Genomic DNA, 15,221 nt, shown 5'->3' on the forward strand with positions numbered 1-15,221 from the left:
TGAGGATTCATACTTGTAAAAATTTAATTGAATAAAAAAATATAAAAAAAATTGATTTGATTTGATTTGAAACGACTGCTACTTCAATCGCAACCTCTTTGCGCATTCTTCATTCGAGGCATAAATAATTAAGAAAAAATAACTAAATAAGGATATTAAACCTGTTCGCTCGCACTAAGCGAAGACGTTCCAGCGATTAACCGGGACAAAAACATGGCTTTATCTAGTTTGTGACTACTTACGGCTTCGATTCTCGATTTGTACTGTCAACTAGGCCTAGGGTTACCTCTAGTAACTCCGCGCCATGATCATAATTGCTGTGGCCTGTGGGTCGTGATCTCAGCCATGAACTCATAATGGTAAGTTTTGGCAAAATAAGGCTCCAAGATTATTTAGCATACGGTTCGATTGAATCTAAAACTACATTAAAATCTTTTTTAATAAAGTCGATATCCGCACATGACCAGCGTGGTTGATTATGGCAAAACCCTTTTCTCATTCTGAGAGAGATACCAACGTGCTTTGCAGTGAGCCAGCGACATCTTGATCATGATGATGATGAAAACAAAAATTTCTCTAAAAGTTTTGACAACCCTAACTTGAACCATGCATGTCCGAAGGCGGAAAAGCTGGCGCCACACAGCGCGGCTCTACATCTACGAGTTACGACTGTAATTACCGTTATTATTTTACTGGTTTTGTAAACACGCTAATAACAAGCTATCTCGCAAAAAACATCTAACAACAATTCTAGATTTTTTAAATTATCAGTCCCTAACTCTAGGGAGCTATGCTGTATGGAAGATAAAATTAAATATAACAGTTCAATCAAGAACATGACACTTTGCTATTGTCTTTTCTAAAGGTGATATGTATGTCAGAACCAGATTTACAATCGTCCTATCCTATCTTCTCTTACACCTTCAGTTAGAGAAACCTAAATAGTGTAAGCATCATCATAGTCAACCGATACATGTCCACTGCTGCTGCGGACATAGGGACATAGATCTCTTGTAGGGAACAAGGACTTCCACAGTCTACACGCAACAGTCTTGCGCCGCTCGCAGCCGCTTGAATCCAGCGGTTCCCTGCGATTCTATTAATATCGTCTGTCCAGTCCACCTTTAGGTGTAAGAAAACTCGAATAATTATTTATTGATACCGAATGTTTATAAGCAATTTTCAGTGTAAGTTAAGTTTATGCCTCTCAACGCTACAATAGGCTTCTGTTTTAAGTTTTAACTTAATAAAAGTTAAACATATCAAAATTTCGAATTTGGTCTTTTCAGGTTTCTATCTATAAATCTTAAGGTGCGGGATAGGTACCTATTTATGGTCAGAATAGACTTTACATTTTATTTATGGGTCAGTTTCGGAACCAAAAAGATGATTGCGCAACCGATGGATATCATCTTGTAGATAGGGATTTCCACAAATTACCACACGACTTTGTACTTAGTACTTACCTACCATTTATAAATAGCAACACATTCTAGCATGTTTTCAAAGCTAGGCATTTCAACTGAATATTTTAATTGGTTTCGCGTGAAACTTAACATTAAATAATGTAGATTACAAACATGAGACGATAATGAACAAGAAGATTAATTTAGATTTAAGCACGCTAAGAAGTGGAACCCTGTCGCCTGCCGGGTAAAAGGAACACGAGTTGTATAAAATTAATAAATATTCAATAGCTTAGAAAATTATCTCCATGCAGCAAAAATATGTGAACATTCAGACTCCAAGTACTAGATTTAAAGGCAATTATAATAAATCTTCTGCGCCGTTGCCGGTATTTAAGAGAAGTAACCTCCCAGCGAGTTTCTTGCTCTCTTCTAGGTAGGAAAGGCATTCCAGTGGTAGATGCATCTGACGATTTAATTTTGAAAATATTTGTAAAAACGTAATTGAATAAAAAATATTAATTTTATTTATTTATTCCTTACAATCGTAGTTTGGTTCTCATTTGAATGTTTTTATTTTAAATATTAATAGCGAGCAAACGAGCAGGTGGGTCACCTGATGACTGATGCTAAAAGATTACCGTCGCCCATGAACATTTGCAGCACCAGAAGAACTTTCGATGCGTTGCCGGCCTTTCAGGAAATTGTTGATCCGCCCCTTGAATAACCCCATATTGTAATCTAATGGAAACACCACCGAAGGAAGTTGGCTACACAGTTCCAACCAATCGGACTCAAGGAAATTTTGTAGACACGTTCTAGAAGCATATGCCCATCAAATATCTGTGTCTCATGCTATACACTAGATTAGGCATTCCAAACAAGATTTTTTTTGATGCGGTTGTAGCCTTTGCTTGTAACTTGGTGCTGATCATGTTTGGTTCGACAGCTTTGTGGAACACGATTTTTGTTCGGAATAGCCGTTCTATACCTACAGTACGCGGCCGAAAGTAATGTACATCGGCCTTTAGAATGACATTTCGGCTTTGTAGGCGTTGTCTCTGTCACTCATACCTATATGACGTTTCAAAATGTCGATGTACATTACTTTCTGCCGCATACTGTAAATTCTATGCCAATCGAATGCTAGAAACCTAATGAAAAGAACTGGGCTTCAATTTATCCACTCTTAATAGATTGTGCTATGATCGCTCGAGTTATCAAGTATTGAAACACTCGCAGAAAATTTTATAGCCGATATCTCGATGTTCCAGCAGATAATGGCCGAGACAAAAACAGTACCGTTAACCTCCACAGATTGATTCCACATCCGAGGCTCGGTCCGGGCGCTAAACTGATTTTCTAATAAGCCATAAATAATTAATTAATCGTGTGAGTTCTCGACAGTATAATGAGATTGCGTGAAGACGCAGCAAAAAGCGTGGTTGGCCTACGAGTGTAGAATCACTAAGCCGCCATTAAGTTTTTCGTGCTGCTGCGGTAGGTGGGCGCTGGTTTCTAGTTACCATACTTTAACATCCGATCTTTTTATGGCGCAAGTTCGCGGGAAGACGTGGCGGATCTTTGATAACGGCGGTTGCTTCTTGCCCGGATTTGAACCACTATAATGAGTGCGCGTACAAATAAAATGTGTTTTGCAATGCCATTAGTGTAGGAAGCACCTTCTCTATTAATTATGTAGGTAGGTTATACTTATTTAGTAAGTATATTACTTACGCGACAGGTCGAGATGGCAATCGGGGCGGGATAGCGCAGGTGACGTGCGAGTGTGCGCCTCATACCCCGATTGCCGTCTCAACCTGTCGAGTACTTTACGGAATCCTAAAAAAGGTCTAGCAATAAATAGCCGTCTTTGTCACAATCAATTAGCTGGAAACGCCTAACCACGAGAAATGAGCTTGTCCAGTAAACATTACGCCCGTAAATCTAGTTCTAAAAGGCGTGGAAAGCTAATCAGCCATTTATCGAAAACTAATTACCCATTTATCTATCGACGAAAACTAATTACGAATCATTCAGGATGTGTTCTTGCTAATTAATATTGTGCGTTAATCGCCTTTCTAGGGCTTGAGTTCTTGTACGATTCACTATTCAACTCCATTGCTATATAAGCTAGTGGTTAGACGAGTGATGTGCATCGTCACTGGTTCCCAAAGTTGATAACATCGCCAGAGTGAACTAGAGTGAGGGAACTCCCGGTTTGATCCTGAATCGACGATAATGTCAAATATTAGGCTATGGTGACGTGAAATCATAGAAAAATAGGGCTACCTGCGGCAAAATATACTAACATCTGACGCCTGCCAGTCGCTTTGTTAGAAGTTCCCCACAAGTTCCCTAATTATAGAGCCAACGACGTTGCGTTGCGTTTTTGACATCTGTCAGTAGAATAGAATAGAATAGAATATGTTTTTATTCAAGTCGACTTTTTACAAGCGCTTTCGAATCGTCGGGTAGTTTTAATTTACCACTGGTTCGGAATGCCGTTCCTACCGAGAAGAGTTCCTTCAGTTACATACAAAATAATATTGTGTGCCATCTCGCACACATTACTATCTGCTATCGAAACGTCAAAAACGCAATCTCTCGTTGACTGTGTCGTGAACTATGACATCACCCTACATTGGACATCACTTCTAATTTATGCGGAAAAAAAAAAAAATTTAAAACATTTTATTTAACGGAACAACTTTTGCTATTATAGATGAGGAGCCTGTGAGGGCCAGACCTTCGTTATTTTATAAAAGCTGAAAATGTCTATGCGCATTGTCACTAACATAGGGAGGAACGATTCGCGACTGTGAAGTTTGTATGGTGGTGGTTTGGTGGCGTTCGTTTCGCTCCTCGTGTTTGGGAATTGTCCCAGACACAGGGATCTGCCCTCATGGGCTCTTAGTCCATATGGAAGAAGAGACCAAAATCAAGACATTCTCTCATTAAAAAATTATATATTTATTATTATAGTCGACTTTTTACAAGCGCTTTCGAATCGTCGGGTAGTTTTAATTTACCACTGGTTCGGAATGCCGTTCCTACCGAGAAGAGTTCCTTCAGTTACATACAAAATAATATTGTGTGCCATCTCGCACACATTACTATCTGCTATCGAAACGTCAAAAACGCAATCTCTCGTTGACTGTATCGTGAACTATGACATCACCCTACATTGGACATCACTTCTAATTTATGCGGAAAAAAAAAAAATTTAAAACATTTTATTTAACGGAACAACTTTTGCTATTATAGATGAGGAGCCTGTGAGGGCCAGACCTTCGTTATTTTATAAAAGCTGAAAATGTCTATGCGCATTGTCACTAACATAGGGAGGAACGATTCGCGACTGTGAAGTTTGTATGGTGGTGGTTTGGTGGCGTTCGTTTCGCTCCTCGTGTTTGGGAATTGTCCCAGACACAGGGATCTGCCCTCATGGGCTCTTAGTCCATATGGAAGAAGAGACCAAAATCAAGACATTCTCTCATTAAAAAATTATATATTTATTATTATAGTCGACTTTTTACAAGCGCTTTCGAATCGTCGGGTAGTTTTAATTTACCACTGGTTCGGAATGCCGTTCCTACCGAGAAGAGTTCCTTCAGTTACATACAAAATAATATTGTGTGCCATCTCGCACACATTACTATCTGCTATCGAAACGTCAAAAACGCAATCTCTCGTTGACTGTGTCGTGAACTATGACATCACCCTACATTGGACATCACTTCTAATTTATGCGGAAAAAAAAAAAAAATTTAAAACATTTTATTTAACGGAACAACTTTTGCTATTATAGATGAGGAGCCTGTGAGGGCCAGACCTTCGTTATTTTATAAAAGCTGAAAATGTCTATGCGCATTGTCACTAACATAGGGAGGAACGATTCGCGACTGTGAAGTTTGTATGGTGGTGGTTTGGTGGCGTTCGTTTCGCTCCTCGTGTTTGGGAATTGTCCCAGACACAGGGATCTGCCCTCATGGGCTCTTACTCCATATGGAAGAAGAGACCAAAATCAAGACATTCTCATTAAAAAAAATTACATATTTATTCAAATATAAGTGTTTAAAGCGTTGCATAAACAGATTTATGATTCTTCATTGACCCAGTCGAGGTTTAGGTTAAATTGGCCCTTTTCTAAGTCGCAAGCCACTTGGTAGCTCCATTTGTCGGAGTCGCTCACGATTTTCGATGTTTTCTGCAACAAACAAAAAGATACACATATTTAATTAAATTATTAAGGTGTGAGGAATATGCCATTTTTTAATTATTTATTTTTTTAAAGAATATTAGCCTTGTTAGGGTTCCGTACCTCAAAAAGAAAAACGGAACACTTATAGGATCACTTTGTTGTCTGTCTGTCTGTCGGTCTGTCAAGAAACCTACAGGGTACTTCCCGTTGACCTAGAAATGATCATGAAATTTGACAGGTAGTGGGTCTTTTAGCTGGCATTAGTTTTCAATTTTCGAAGTAAGATAACTATATCAAGTGGGGTACCATATGAAAGGGCTTTACCTATGCATTCTAAAACAGATTTTTATTTATTTTTGTGCATCATAGTTTTTGAATTATCGTGCAAAATGTCGATAAAATACGACTATACTATGGAACCCTCGCTGCGCGAGCCTGTCTCGCACTTGGCCGGTTTTTAAATGACTAATATTTCCCTTTCCTCTCCAACTAAGCGTCAAGCTTGTGCTAGGAGTAGGTACGACAATTATAGTGCAACGGGCAGGGTTTCTTTGTTTGTTTTGATCAATCAATCCGTTTCCGTCCACGGCTGGACATAGGCCTTCTCCATAGGATTTTTAAAAACCTAAATCACACGAAGTCACGGGCATCAGCTAGTTATAATATATGTTGCAGCGTAAACAACGGAACGTCAAGCCTTGGTTGTCTTCGGCGTATTCGGTAGCGTAGGCTGGCAACATTGGAAAAATGTCTGTGTAAACTGTCAGTGGTTTGACAATGGGACATTGTGACACGTGGCAATGGACACTTGCTGGTTCGGTTAGCACGTGAGGCCAATCTAAGCCCGACTCATAGAGTAAAGTAATACACTGGAAATAGAGAGCCTTCTCATAAGATTTTAATGTCACCCAAATTCCTAATGCAAACCTAGCACCATCTATTAGTTGGTCAACTACAACTGTAACTGTATACATACCTATAGGTATCTACATACATATATACCTACTATACCTATATATAAATAGGTGGTACCTACTACGTGCATTATATAGGTAAACCAAAACCACAATAGACCTTTGACTTTACAGTGTTTTATTGAGTTTCAAAACAAGTATTAATTTAACAATAATACTTAATTTATTAGTGAATTGAAAACAATAAAACACTGAAAAGTCAAAGATCCATGTGATTTTGGTTTATCTATTTAATGCACGCAGTGTAACAGGACCACCTTTTTATTGGCACCTTAATTATTATAGGTTCATTGGAATAACAACACTGATTGTGATTTACTTTTTATTTTTATTATGTCTCACAGATCACTAAATGTTAATTTCACGAGAAGACGAAGAAGAAACCACTCGACTCGACGTACTAGTAACGGAATTTACCTTTCGCCAAAACAGAAAAAAACAAAACACCATGCCGATTCAAAACACAAATGGCAGCCATTTGCAATCTCTGACCATAGAGTAAAGTAAATCAAGCAATAATTTAGTTCATGTGACCAACTAATAGACGGCGCTAATAAAAACTACAATAGGTGATAATAAGCGACTTTCCGGCCCCTGGCCCGACTTCGTCGCGTTCCGGATGTAATCCGCTCGCATCCGCGCCACGTGTGTTATTAAGTGCGATTTTGCAGTGATTTGTTGTGATCATAGAGCAGAAACAAAGAGGAGATGTTGTATTAAGATTTCCCTATGAAATATCGAGTGACATTTTGCGGGGTGAGGGGTTGTGGAACGCCGCCCACTTCTCAATTTTCCATCTGCGGGTTAGTAGCAAAACTACTCGCTTAGCGACCTAACATCGATATATTGATGTCACTACATAGTTCAGCTATCTCACACTAGATGTCATTAAGTGTAGAAATTACGTATAAAATTACTTACAAATGAAATGTGATACCATTCATAGCATCAGAACGTCTGTCTGAATAACTTTGACACGATAAAACACAACACTTCATCCTTTTGTTCTTAAAAACGCGAAAACACACCGATAATACGAGTCTCAATATATGTGAACCTGACGAACGCAGACAGCATACTAACTAAGGCCCCGCCCACAGTGATGACGTCAGGACCTAGTTGAAAATCACAGTGCACAGTTGCTTAGGCCAACTCCTCTTTGTTTCTGCTCTATGGTTGTGATAGGTTCTATCCAACGTAAATCGAGTCTTATTTGCGATATTTACAATGGATAGCTGATAGAGAATGGCTGCCCACACGCCTCTTCGTCATATAAAAGAGCAAATACTCACAAGTATTTTGACAGCCTGCCGCGTGTGCATATCCCAGTCGACTCTGTCGCCGACGACCGGCCACTCCACGGGTCCGGAACTTATTGCTTTACCGCCCACTATCCAAACAGCCCATATCGCGAATCCGTTTACTGAGTGACTACCCTCAGATTTCGAATCGCTAGAAAAGGATTATTTTATTTAGATGTCAATTACAGTAAATCAAATGAAATCAAAAGGTTTATTCAAAATCAGTACCCTTATTGTAAATGCTAAAGTATGTTTGTTTGTTGGTTTGTGGGTTTGTTGGTGTGTCCTTCAATCACGTCGCAACAGTGCAACGGATTGACGTGATTTTTTGCACGGGTATAGATAAAGACCTGGAGAATGACATAGGCTTTTTATCCCGGAAAATCAAAGAGTTCCCACGGGATTTTTAAAAACCTAATTCCACGCGGACGAAGTCGCGGGCATAAGCTAGTCTAAATATATAAAAGGAAAAGGTGACTGACTGACTGACTGACTGACTGACTGACTGACTGACTGACTGATCTATCAACACACAGCTCAAACTACTGGACGGATCGGGCTGAAATTTGGCATGCAGATAGCTATTATGACGTAGGCATCCGCTAAGAAAGGATTTTTGAAAATTCATCCCCTAAAGGACTGAAATAGGGGTTTGAAATTTGTATAACCCATGCGGATGAAGTCGCGAGCATAAGCTAGTCTTTATATAAATGTCTAGACTTACACAACAGGATGCGCACCATCAGAGGCGTAAGTGACTGTCAAGTGTTTGAAGTGTATGTCGATCAGCTTCCTCGGCACGCCGCGACATCGGCACGGGTACTCCCACAGCGGCTGCGCTTCTATCTCCGCGTCACTTATTACACGAGAACTCTAAAAAAAATGTATTATTGTTTTTTTTTTAAGGTTCCATACCTCAAAAGGAAAAAAGTGTTAGCCTTTTATTTCATAAATTAATATTTGAGGCTATTTGACTAAAATAAAGAAAATACAAAGTCTTCATTTGACTTAAATTTAAATATAAAAAAATATATAAGTCTTGATTTGAATAAATTCAGTATAAACATTTTAACAAGTCATGATACTAAAATCATAACGTCTATAAATAATATCTTTTAGCGGGATTAACGCCCAGTCTTGCTCTGTCAGTATTGACGCGTTTTAATATCGGTCCACGACCGTAAATTTACGAATTACCTAATAAAGTGAATCATCAATAATTGCTAAACAAGTAAACGAAATAAAGTCACGGTAAATAACTGATAGTGCTCGAGAGAAATAAACGTTTTACTAAACGGGCTATGTATGTCTATCATTTCATCGAGGAACCTGGCTACGATGTTACAAAAGGAACCCTTATAGGATCACTTCGTTGCCTGTAAGGGGCCCTTTTTCCTTTTGAGGTGCGGAACCCTAGTAAATTATTTCTTAGGAATTCCAAAATTCGTAAAATTACGTCCGCTGTTAATTTCCTTTAAAATTCTGTCCAATTACGGCAAATGTTGACGTATGTATGACGTCACACCTATGTACATATTTCATACTAGCTTATGCTCGCGACTTCGTCCGCGTGGACTACTCAAATTTGAAATCCCTATTTCACCCCCTTAGGGGTAGAATTTTCAAAAATCCTTTCTTAGCGGATGCCTACGTCATAATAGCTATCTGCATGCCAAATTTCAGCCCGATCCGTCCAGTAGTTTGAGCTGTGCGTTGATAGATCAGTCAGTCAGTCAGTCAGTCAGTCAGTCACCTTTTCCTTTTATATATTTAGACAAGCTCCCTTACTAAGCGAGGGTTTTGACGTTTGATAAAAAGTCGCTGGTTTGACTAGTACCCACCACCCCTATTCTGTGTCTTCCCAACATTAACAAGAGATAATTACCTCAACTAGACTATCAAATATTGACATATCGATGCCTTCGCACATTCCAAGTGGTATCCTTATTTTGTGTAAATCCTGAAATTCAACCGGCATCGCCCAAAACTCACAGCCTTCAGGAAGAACTGGCACAAGCTCCTTCAATTTACTCCTGTACCTGTACAAATATTAGTGGCGTTAGATAGGGAAAAATGGAGAAGTCTAGAGGAAGCCTATGTCCAAAGAGGACAACCTGAACTGTAAATTGCTGGCGTTACCAATTTTTTAGAATAAATTATGTAGGATAGGATAATTAAATAATAGGAAATAAGAAATTAGTAATACGGTTAGTTAGTAATATAAGATGTATAACTATTGTATCAGAGAATAAAGGCTATTTTATTTTTATTTATTTATTTATTTACCTGTACAAAAGATACGCCGCTTTCAAGTTCTCCCAAGGCAATATCGCACTACTGAAATTAAGATCGCAAACGATATTCGTCACTTTCTCCAAAACTTCATCTGTAACTTCAGGAAGTACAATCGCGTTTTGTATATCATTCTCTTTGATGTAATCATTTAAAATTCCAATGTTTAGATTCATATTTTCGATAATATAAACTGTATTAGCACCCATTTTCGCTGCAGCCAACCCAAGGAAACTGCTGCCATTTAAATCCAAAACTACAGCATCTCTAACTAAGACCTCCTTTAATTGTGCTAGCAACTTTTTACTCCGTTTCCCATCATTTAAGTACGATACATGAGTTCTTGATATGGACATGTGGACACCACATTCACAAATGGGTCGTTTATAATGGTTTCGCTTGGATTTCTCGTCTTCCAAGTAAAACCATAGGGAATATTCATCTTGACATGATACTAATGATAGTTCTGAATCTTTTTGTACTGTAAGTTCTTGTGGAAGGTAGTAGACTGCTTGCATCCAATGATCACGCCAGGGAATTGAGTCCTGAGGTCTTTCCGATGAGAGGTCAGCGTCAGGGTGTGTCCACCAAGGGGCACAACTTAGGCATATTTTACCTAAAATATATGAAATAATTAAATAAGATTCCGACTAATTGAGAACCTCCTCCTTGTTTGAAGTCGGTTAAAAACGTAACCTAATTTAACCACAAATTTACGGTTTTTAGATTTTTCCCCTAATGTCAGCTATAAAACCTACCTTCCTGCCAAATTTCATGATTCTAGATCAACGGGAAGTATCCTGTACGTTTTTTGACAGACAGACGGACGGACAGACAGACAGACAGACAGACAGACAGAACACAAAGTGATCCAATAAGGGTTCCTTTTTTCTTTTGGGGGTACGGAACCCTAAAAAGTGGTAGTACTGTACCAAAATCAATACCTTCAGGATCCATATTAAGCTCCCACCACATGAACACCATCTGAGCTTGTCCGGTATTGCTCACAGTGAACTCTTGCTTGACAGTTCTCTTCATGTCTATGGGTGAGCGTCCTGACCAGTCGTAGTAGAACACAGGGATCTGGTCTGATAACTCCCTGAACGCATGTCGAGGTAACTGTGATAACTGAACATCGTGGACTGCCGCTGAACCGGCGCATTCTTTCATCTGGAAAAGTATTTTTTTCAATAGAAAAAAATCAGTTTTAATTTTATTTTAAGGGTTCCGTATTAGGGTTTTTAGGGTTCCGTACCTCAAAGGGCAGCTTTTTTCCTTTTGCGGTACAGAACCCTAAAAATCAGTATTAATTTTATTTTTAGGGTTCCGTACCTCAAGATGAAAAAAGGAACCCTTTCAATCAATTCGTTGTCTGTCTGTCGTGTCTGTCAAGAAACCTATAAGGTACTTCCCGTTGACCGTTAATAATAATAGTGATTTCCTAATTACTTTTTGAGGAGTCCTCAATATAATTTCCAGGTCTTCATCAGCCAGATCGTTTAGTTTATTCCACTTCTGCAGCATGGGGCACTCCACAACCTGTGCGTAGATCACGGCCGAGTCTGGGACCACTATGCAGTCTTCTTCCAGAAGGTACTTGTGTGCATGAGAAAATGTCGAGAGAGCCCCTAGAAGAAAAATTTTAAACATGTATGAAACGGCTTTACTCACGTATTTCGTCGACGTTAGCTCGACTAGTTCCTTTTTCACAGGGACTCAGTTCGCGCACGCGTCGCGGTTGAGACTGTCTCAGAGTAAGAGCGGTTACGCACTGCATCCGATCCGAGTCCGTGAAAATACGTTCCTTTTTGTTTTGTATGGTAGCTTATGACATATGTCGTAGATAATCGCTGGTATTCTCACGGTGACGGATAGAACTCGAATGACGAAAGTGCAGTGCGTAATCGCTGTAAAGTCATTTTGCCATACATGTGTAATGGAAATCACTCACGATAGTTTAAACACTAAAACTTTCAGTCATTTTATTAAACAGTACCTATCTTACTCTATCAAGATGGTCATCGTGGTAGAAATTTGAGAACATTATGGAGGCAGGTTTCCTCACGATGTTTCCTTCACCGTTTCCTCAGGCATGCAGGTTTCCTCACGATGTTTTCCTTCACCGTTAAAGCAAGTGATATTTAATTACTTAAAACGTACATAGCTTCGAAAAGTTACAAATGCATGGCCAGGATCAAACCCCCTACTTCCGATTAGGAGGCGGACATTTTAGCCACTAGGCTATCACATAATATATATCTAATTCAATCAATCCAATCTATCAGCCTGCTCGCATCCACTGCTGGACATAGGCCTATGCAAGAGCGCGCCACCAAACACGGCCCTCCACCTTCCTCATCCAACCGCTCCCCACCACCTTCTTCAGGTCATATATTATATCAAATCATTTTTATTAATGAAAGTTAAAACTACCTTCGCCAATCAATTCAGTGTCAAACACTTCTGTCACTAAAATATTAGCTTTCTCTTTCATATCCCCATCCTCGCCCACTGTCATATCAGTGGACCTCTTTGGTATGACAGTGATTTTGTCCGCCACGCCGTTCCTCTGGAGGATCTTCAAGCAGCATTCTGCCATGGGCTTGAATGCCTCACAGGCTGTGACTGTGTCAGCACCACATCTCGCCGCCATGATAGAGAGCAAACCTGTGCCAGTACCTTGAAAAGAAAATATCGGCCAATTGTGAGTCAGACTCGCGCACCGAGAGTTCCGTACTATATTCGTATTTTTAGGGTTCAGTACCTCAAAACGAAAAACGGAACCCTTATAGGATCACTTTGTTGTCTGTCTGTCTGTCGGTCTGTCGAGAAACCTACAGGGTACTTCTAGGGGTTCTAGGTCGTTGACCTAGAATCATGAAATTTGGCAGGAAGGTAGGTCTTATAGCTGACATTCGGGGCAAAATCTGAAAACCGTGAATTTGTGGTTACAAAAAAAAAATGTGGTCATGAACTTATAATTACTATTTTCAATTTTCGAAGTAAGATAACTATATCAAGTGGGGTATCATATTTTTAATTATTTTTGTTTTTAATTATTGTGGAAAATGTCGAAAAAATACGACTGTAGTACGGAACGCTCGTTGCGCGAGCCTGACTCGCACTTGGGCGGTTTTTTTTTTATAACCCTCACTAAGAAATGATTTTCAGGAATTCCACTAAAAAGCTGATGCGAGTTAGCTAAAAATGTTAAAAAATGAAAACTTTTATTCCTGTAGGTTAGTTGTTTCAAGGTATACGATTGAAATAGTAACTTGCTGATGAAGACCATAATTATACAGTTCTCTCAGTAAAACTTTACTATTTAAAAAAAATAAAGCAACCTTCGCTTTATTTTTTTCAGTGGTTAGTGGTTACCTATATCCAAAACGTTAGCCTTCTTCCCAGCTTCATGCATCTTTTCTATCGCCAGTTGCAGAGCCCTGTGGTACTTCTTATTCCTCTCTGTATCGTGTAGCATATCCGCAAACGCCGACCGGGCGATCTCCTGATGAAAATCGTAGTCTTCATGTTGCACGTCCCATTCTGTACTGCCAGTTATCGGATTTCTCTTCTGTGTGAATACTTGCATTTTTGATGTCACTGAACTGCTTTCCAATCTGAAACCACGAATCATCATCATATTTACTCATGAATCTTCGTCTAATTAAAAAACACTTGTTAAAGAAAAAGACCGGTTGGAGGTTAGAATAACATTTACCTTACTAATAAAAAACTGCGGATCCTTTGAAGAACTGTAATACGCATCTATATTTGAAGTATTAATGCCATTTAAATTTATTATTTACATTAAAATTACAATCTGCCATGTTTTATTTTTTATAAAATTGATTCTGAATCTAATTTCAGATTCTGTGTCTGTGATTCTGTGACCCACTGTGAGTGTGACCTCTCTCCTTGGGGATATATTCAATGTACTCTGTGGATCACACTTTGAATCATAGATTATCTACTATATACTAGAGATAGATGTGCGACTCAAGATTTCTTTTTCAAAGTTACGCGTGTGCTCACATCTAGAGGGCACTAAAAGCGCGCAAGGCGTGCGAGAGCGCGAAAATTTAAATGCTATTTAAATGTACTTTACTAGAATATTTTATATTTTTGAACATGTTTTAAAAAAACATCAATAATTCCATTAACGTTTGTTTAAAACATGTTTAAAAATATACATTACAAGACTGACTCTTTAAGATACTAAATTATAAAACACTATAGAAATAAAAAGGTTTTAAGGGTTTGTAAAATATTTTATTTTCATAAATTCGTAACTAGGTACATAAAATACATACCCAAATTCAAGACCCACGAGATTGTGAAATAGGTAACGCTCAAATCCAAAATTTTTGGTTATTTACTTTTCATAACTTTCATATTACTACCACAACTGGTGTATTTCAACGATCTTCAAACTGGTGATTGCAAATTTGATAATTCGTAACTATATATTATTTCATTATCAGTCTTGCTTTCTAAATGTTGTCCTACTATCTCTTTTCATTGTTTAAATGGTTTCATGGAGAGGAGTAGCCAGGTTTTGGAAAGCCATGCAAACATCTGAAAAAGTAATAACATAAAATATGCATTAGTCTATACTTACTTATTGTACTTAATTAGTTGATAGCTGATACCTATAATATAAAAATAACTTAGTCAATAAAGTTCAAAACAAATGTTGTAAGTACACTTAATTACAAAACAAAAAATTTACAGAATTAGTAGTTAATAATCCATAGCAATATGATAAATGCAAAAGTGTGTCAACCTGTCTGTATGCTAACTTTTTACAGTAAATTTGTGTAACCGTTTATGATGAAAGTTAGTACAGAGATAACTTGCATCCAGGAAAGGACATAGGCTTCTTTTGTCACGGAAAACTCAAACAGTTACCATGGGATTCCCAAAAATCCTAAATCCACCTAGACAAAGTGGTGGTCATCATCTGTTTGGTACAGAGATAGCTTGCATCAGACGGTTGTAACTTGTAGGCCACATTTATCCCGGAAAATTGGACTTCTCACGG

General features: G+C 38.5%; 2 protein-coding genes across 3 annotated transcripts in view; one reads left to right on the forward strand and one right to left on the reverse strand.

Annotated features, from left to right (window-relative positions):
* The window catches only part of Cyt-c1 (Cytochrome c1), a 294,412-nt gene that overhangs the window by 271,614 nt on the left and 7,577 nt on the right, over nt 1-15,221 (forward strand). The window lies entirely within an intron of this gene.
* Nucleotides 5,448-14,086, reverse strand: LOC117988254 (protein arginine N-methyltransferase 7-like). Of its 2 annotated transcripts, none has more exons than XM_034975376.2 (10): nt 13,899-14,086; nt 13,556-13,797; nt 12,611-12,856; nt 11,627-11,805; nt 11,122-11,347; nt 10,172-10,793; nt 9,771-9,924; nt 8,610-8,758; nt 7,877-8,036; nt 5,448-5,616 (listed from the first exon to the last, which is right to left on the reverse strand). In XM_034975376.2, the coding sequence occupies exons 1-10, from the start codon at nt 13,943-13,945 to the stop codon at nt 5,506-5,508; spliced, it is 2,136 nt and encodes a 711-aa protein (XP_034831267.1). In that variant the 5' UTR covers nt 13,946-14,086; the 3' UTR covers nt 5,448-5,505. The 2 variants fall into 2 exon arrangements, with proteins under 2 accessions (XP_034831267.1, XP_069358931.1); XM_069502830.1 differs by having other exon boundaries at nt 13,893-14,028.

This window comes from Maniola hyperantus, chromosome 14 (genome assembly GCF_902806685.2).
Source record: "Maniola hyperantus chromosome 14, iAphHyp1.2, whole genome shotgun sequence".
NCBI classification, from domain to species: Eukaryota; Metazoa; Arthropoda; class Insecta; order Lepidoptera; family Nymphalidae; genus Maniola; species Maniola hyperantus.

Excerpts from the sequence above, each read along its gene's own strand:
- LOC117988254 (XM_034975376.2), bottom strand. The coding sequence starts at position 13,945 with ATGCGTATTACAGTTCTTCAAAGGATCCGCAGTTTTTTATTAGTAAG. Across the intron at positions 11,348-11,626 it reads TATTGAGGACTCCTCAAAAA|ATGAAAGAATGCGCCGGTTC; the intron begins GTAATTAGGAAA and ends ATACTTTTCCAG. Across the intron at positions 9,925-10,171 it reads GCGGCGTATCTTTTGTACAG|GTACAGGAGTAAATTGAAGG; the intron begins GTAAATAAATAA and ends ATATTTGTACAG.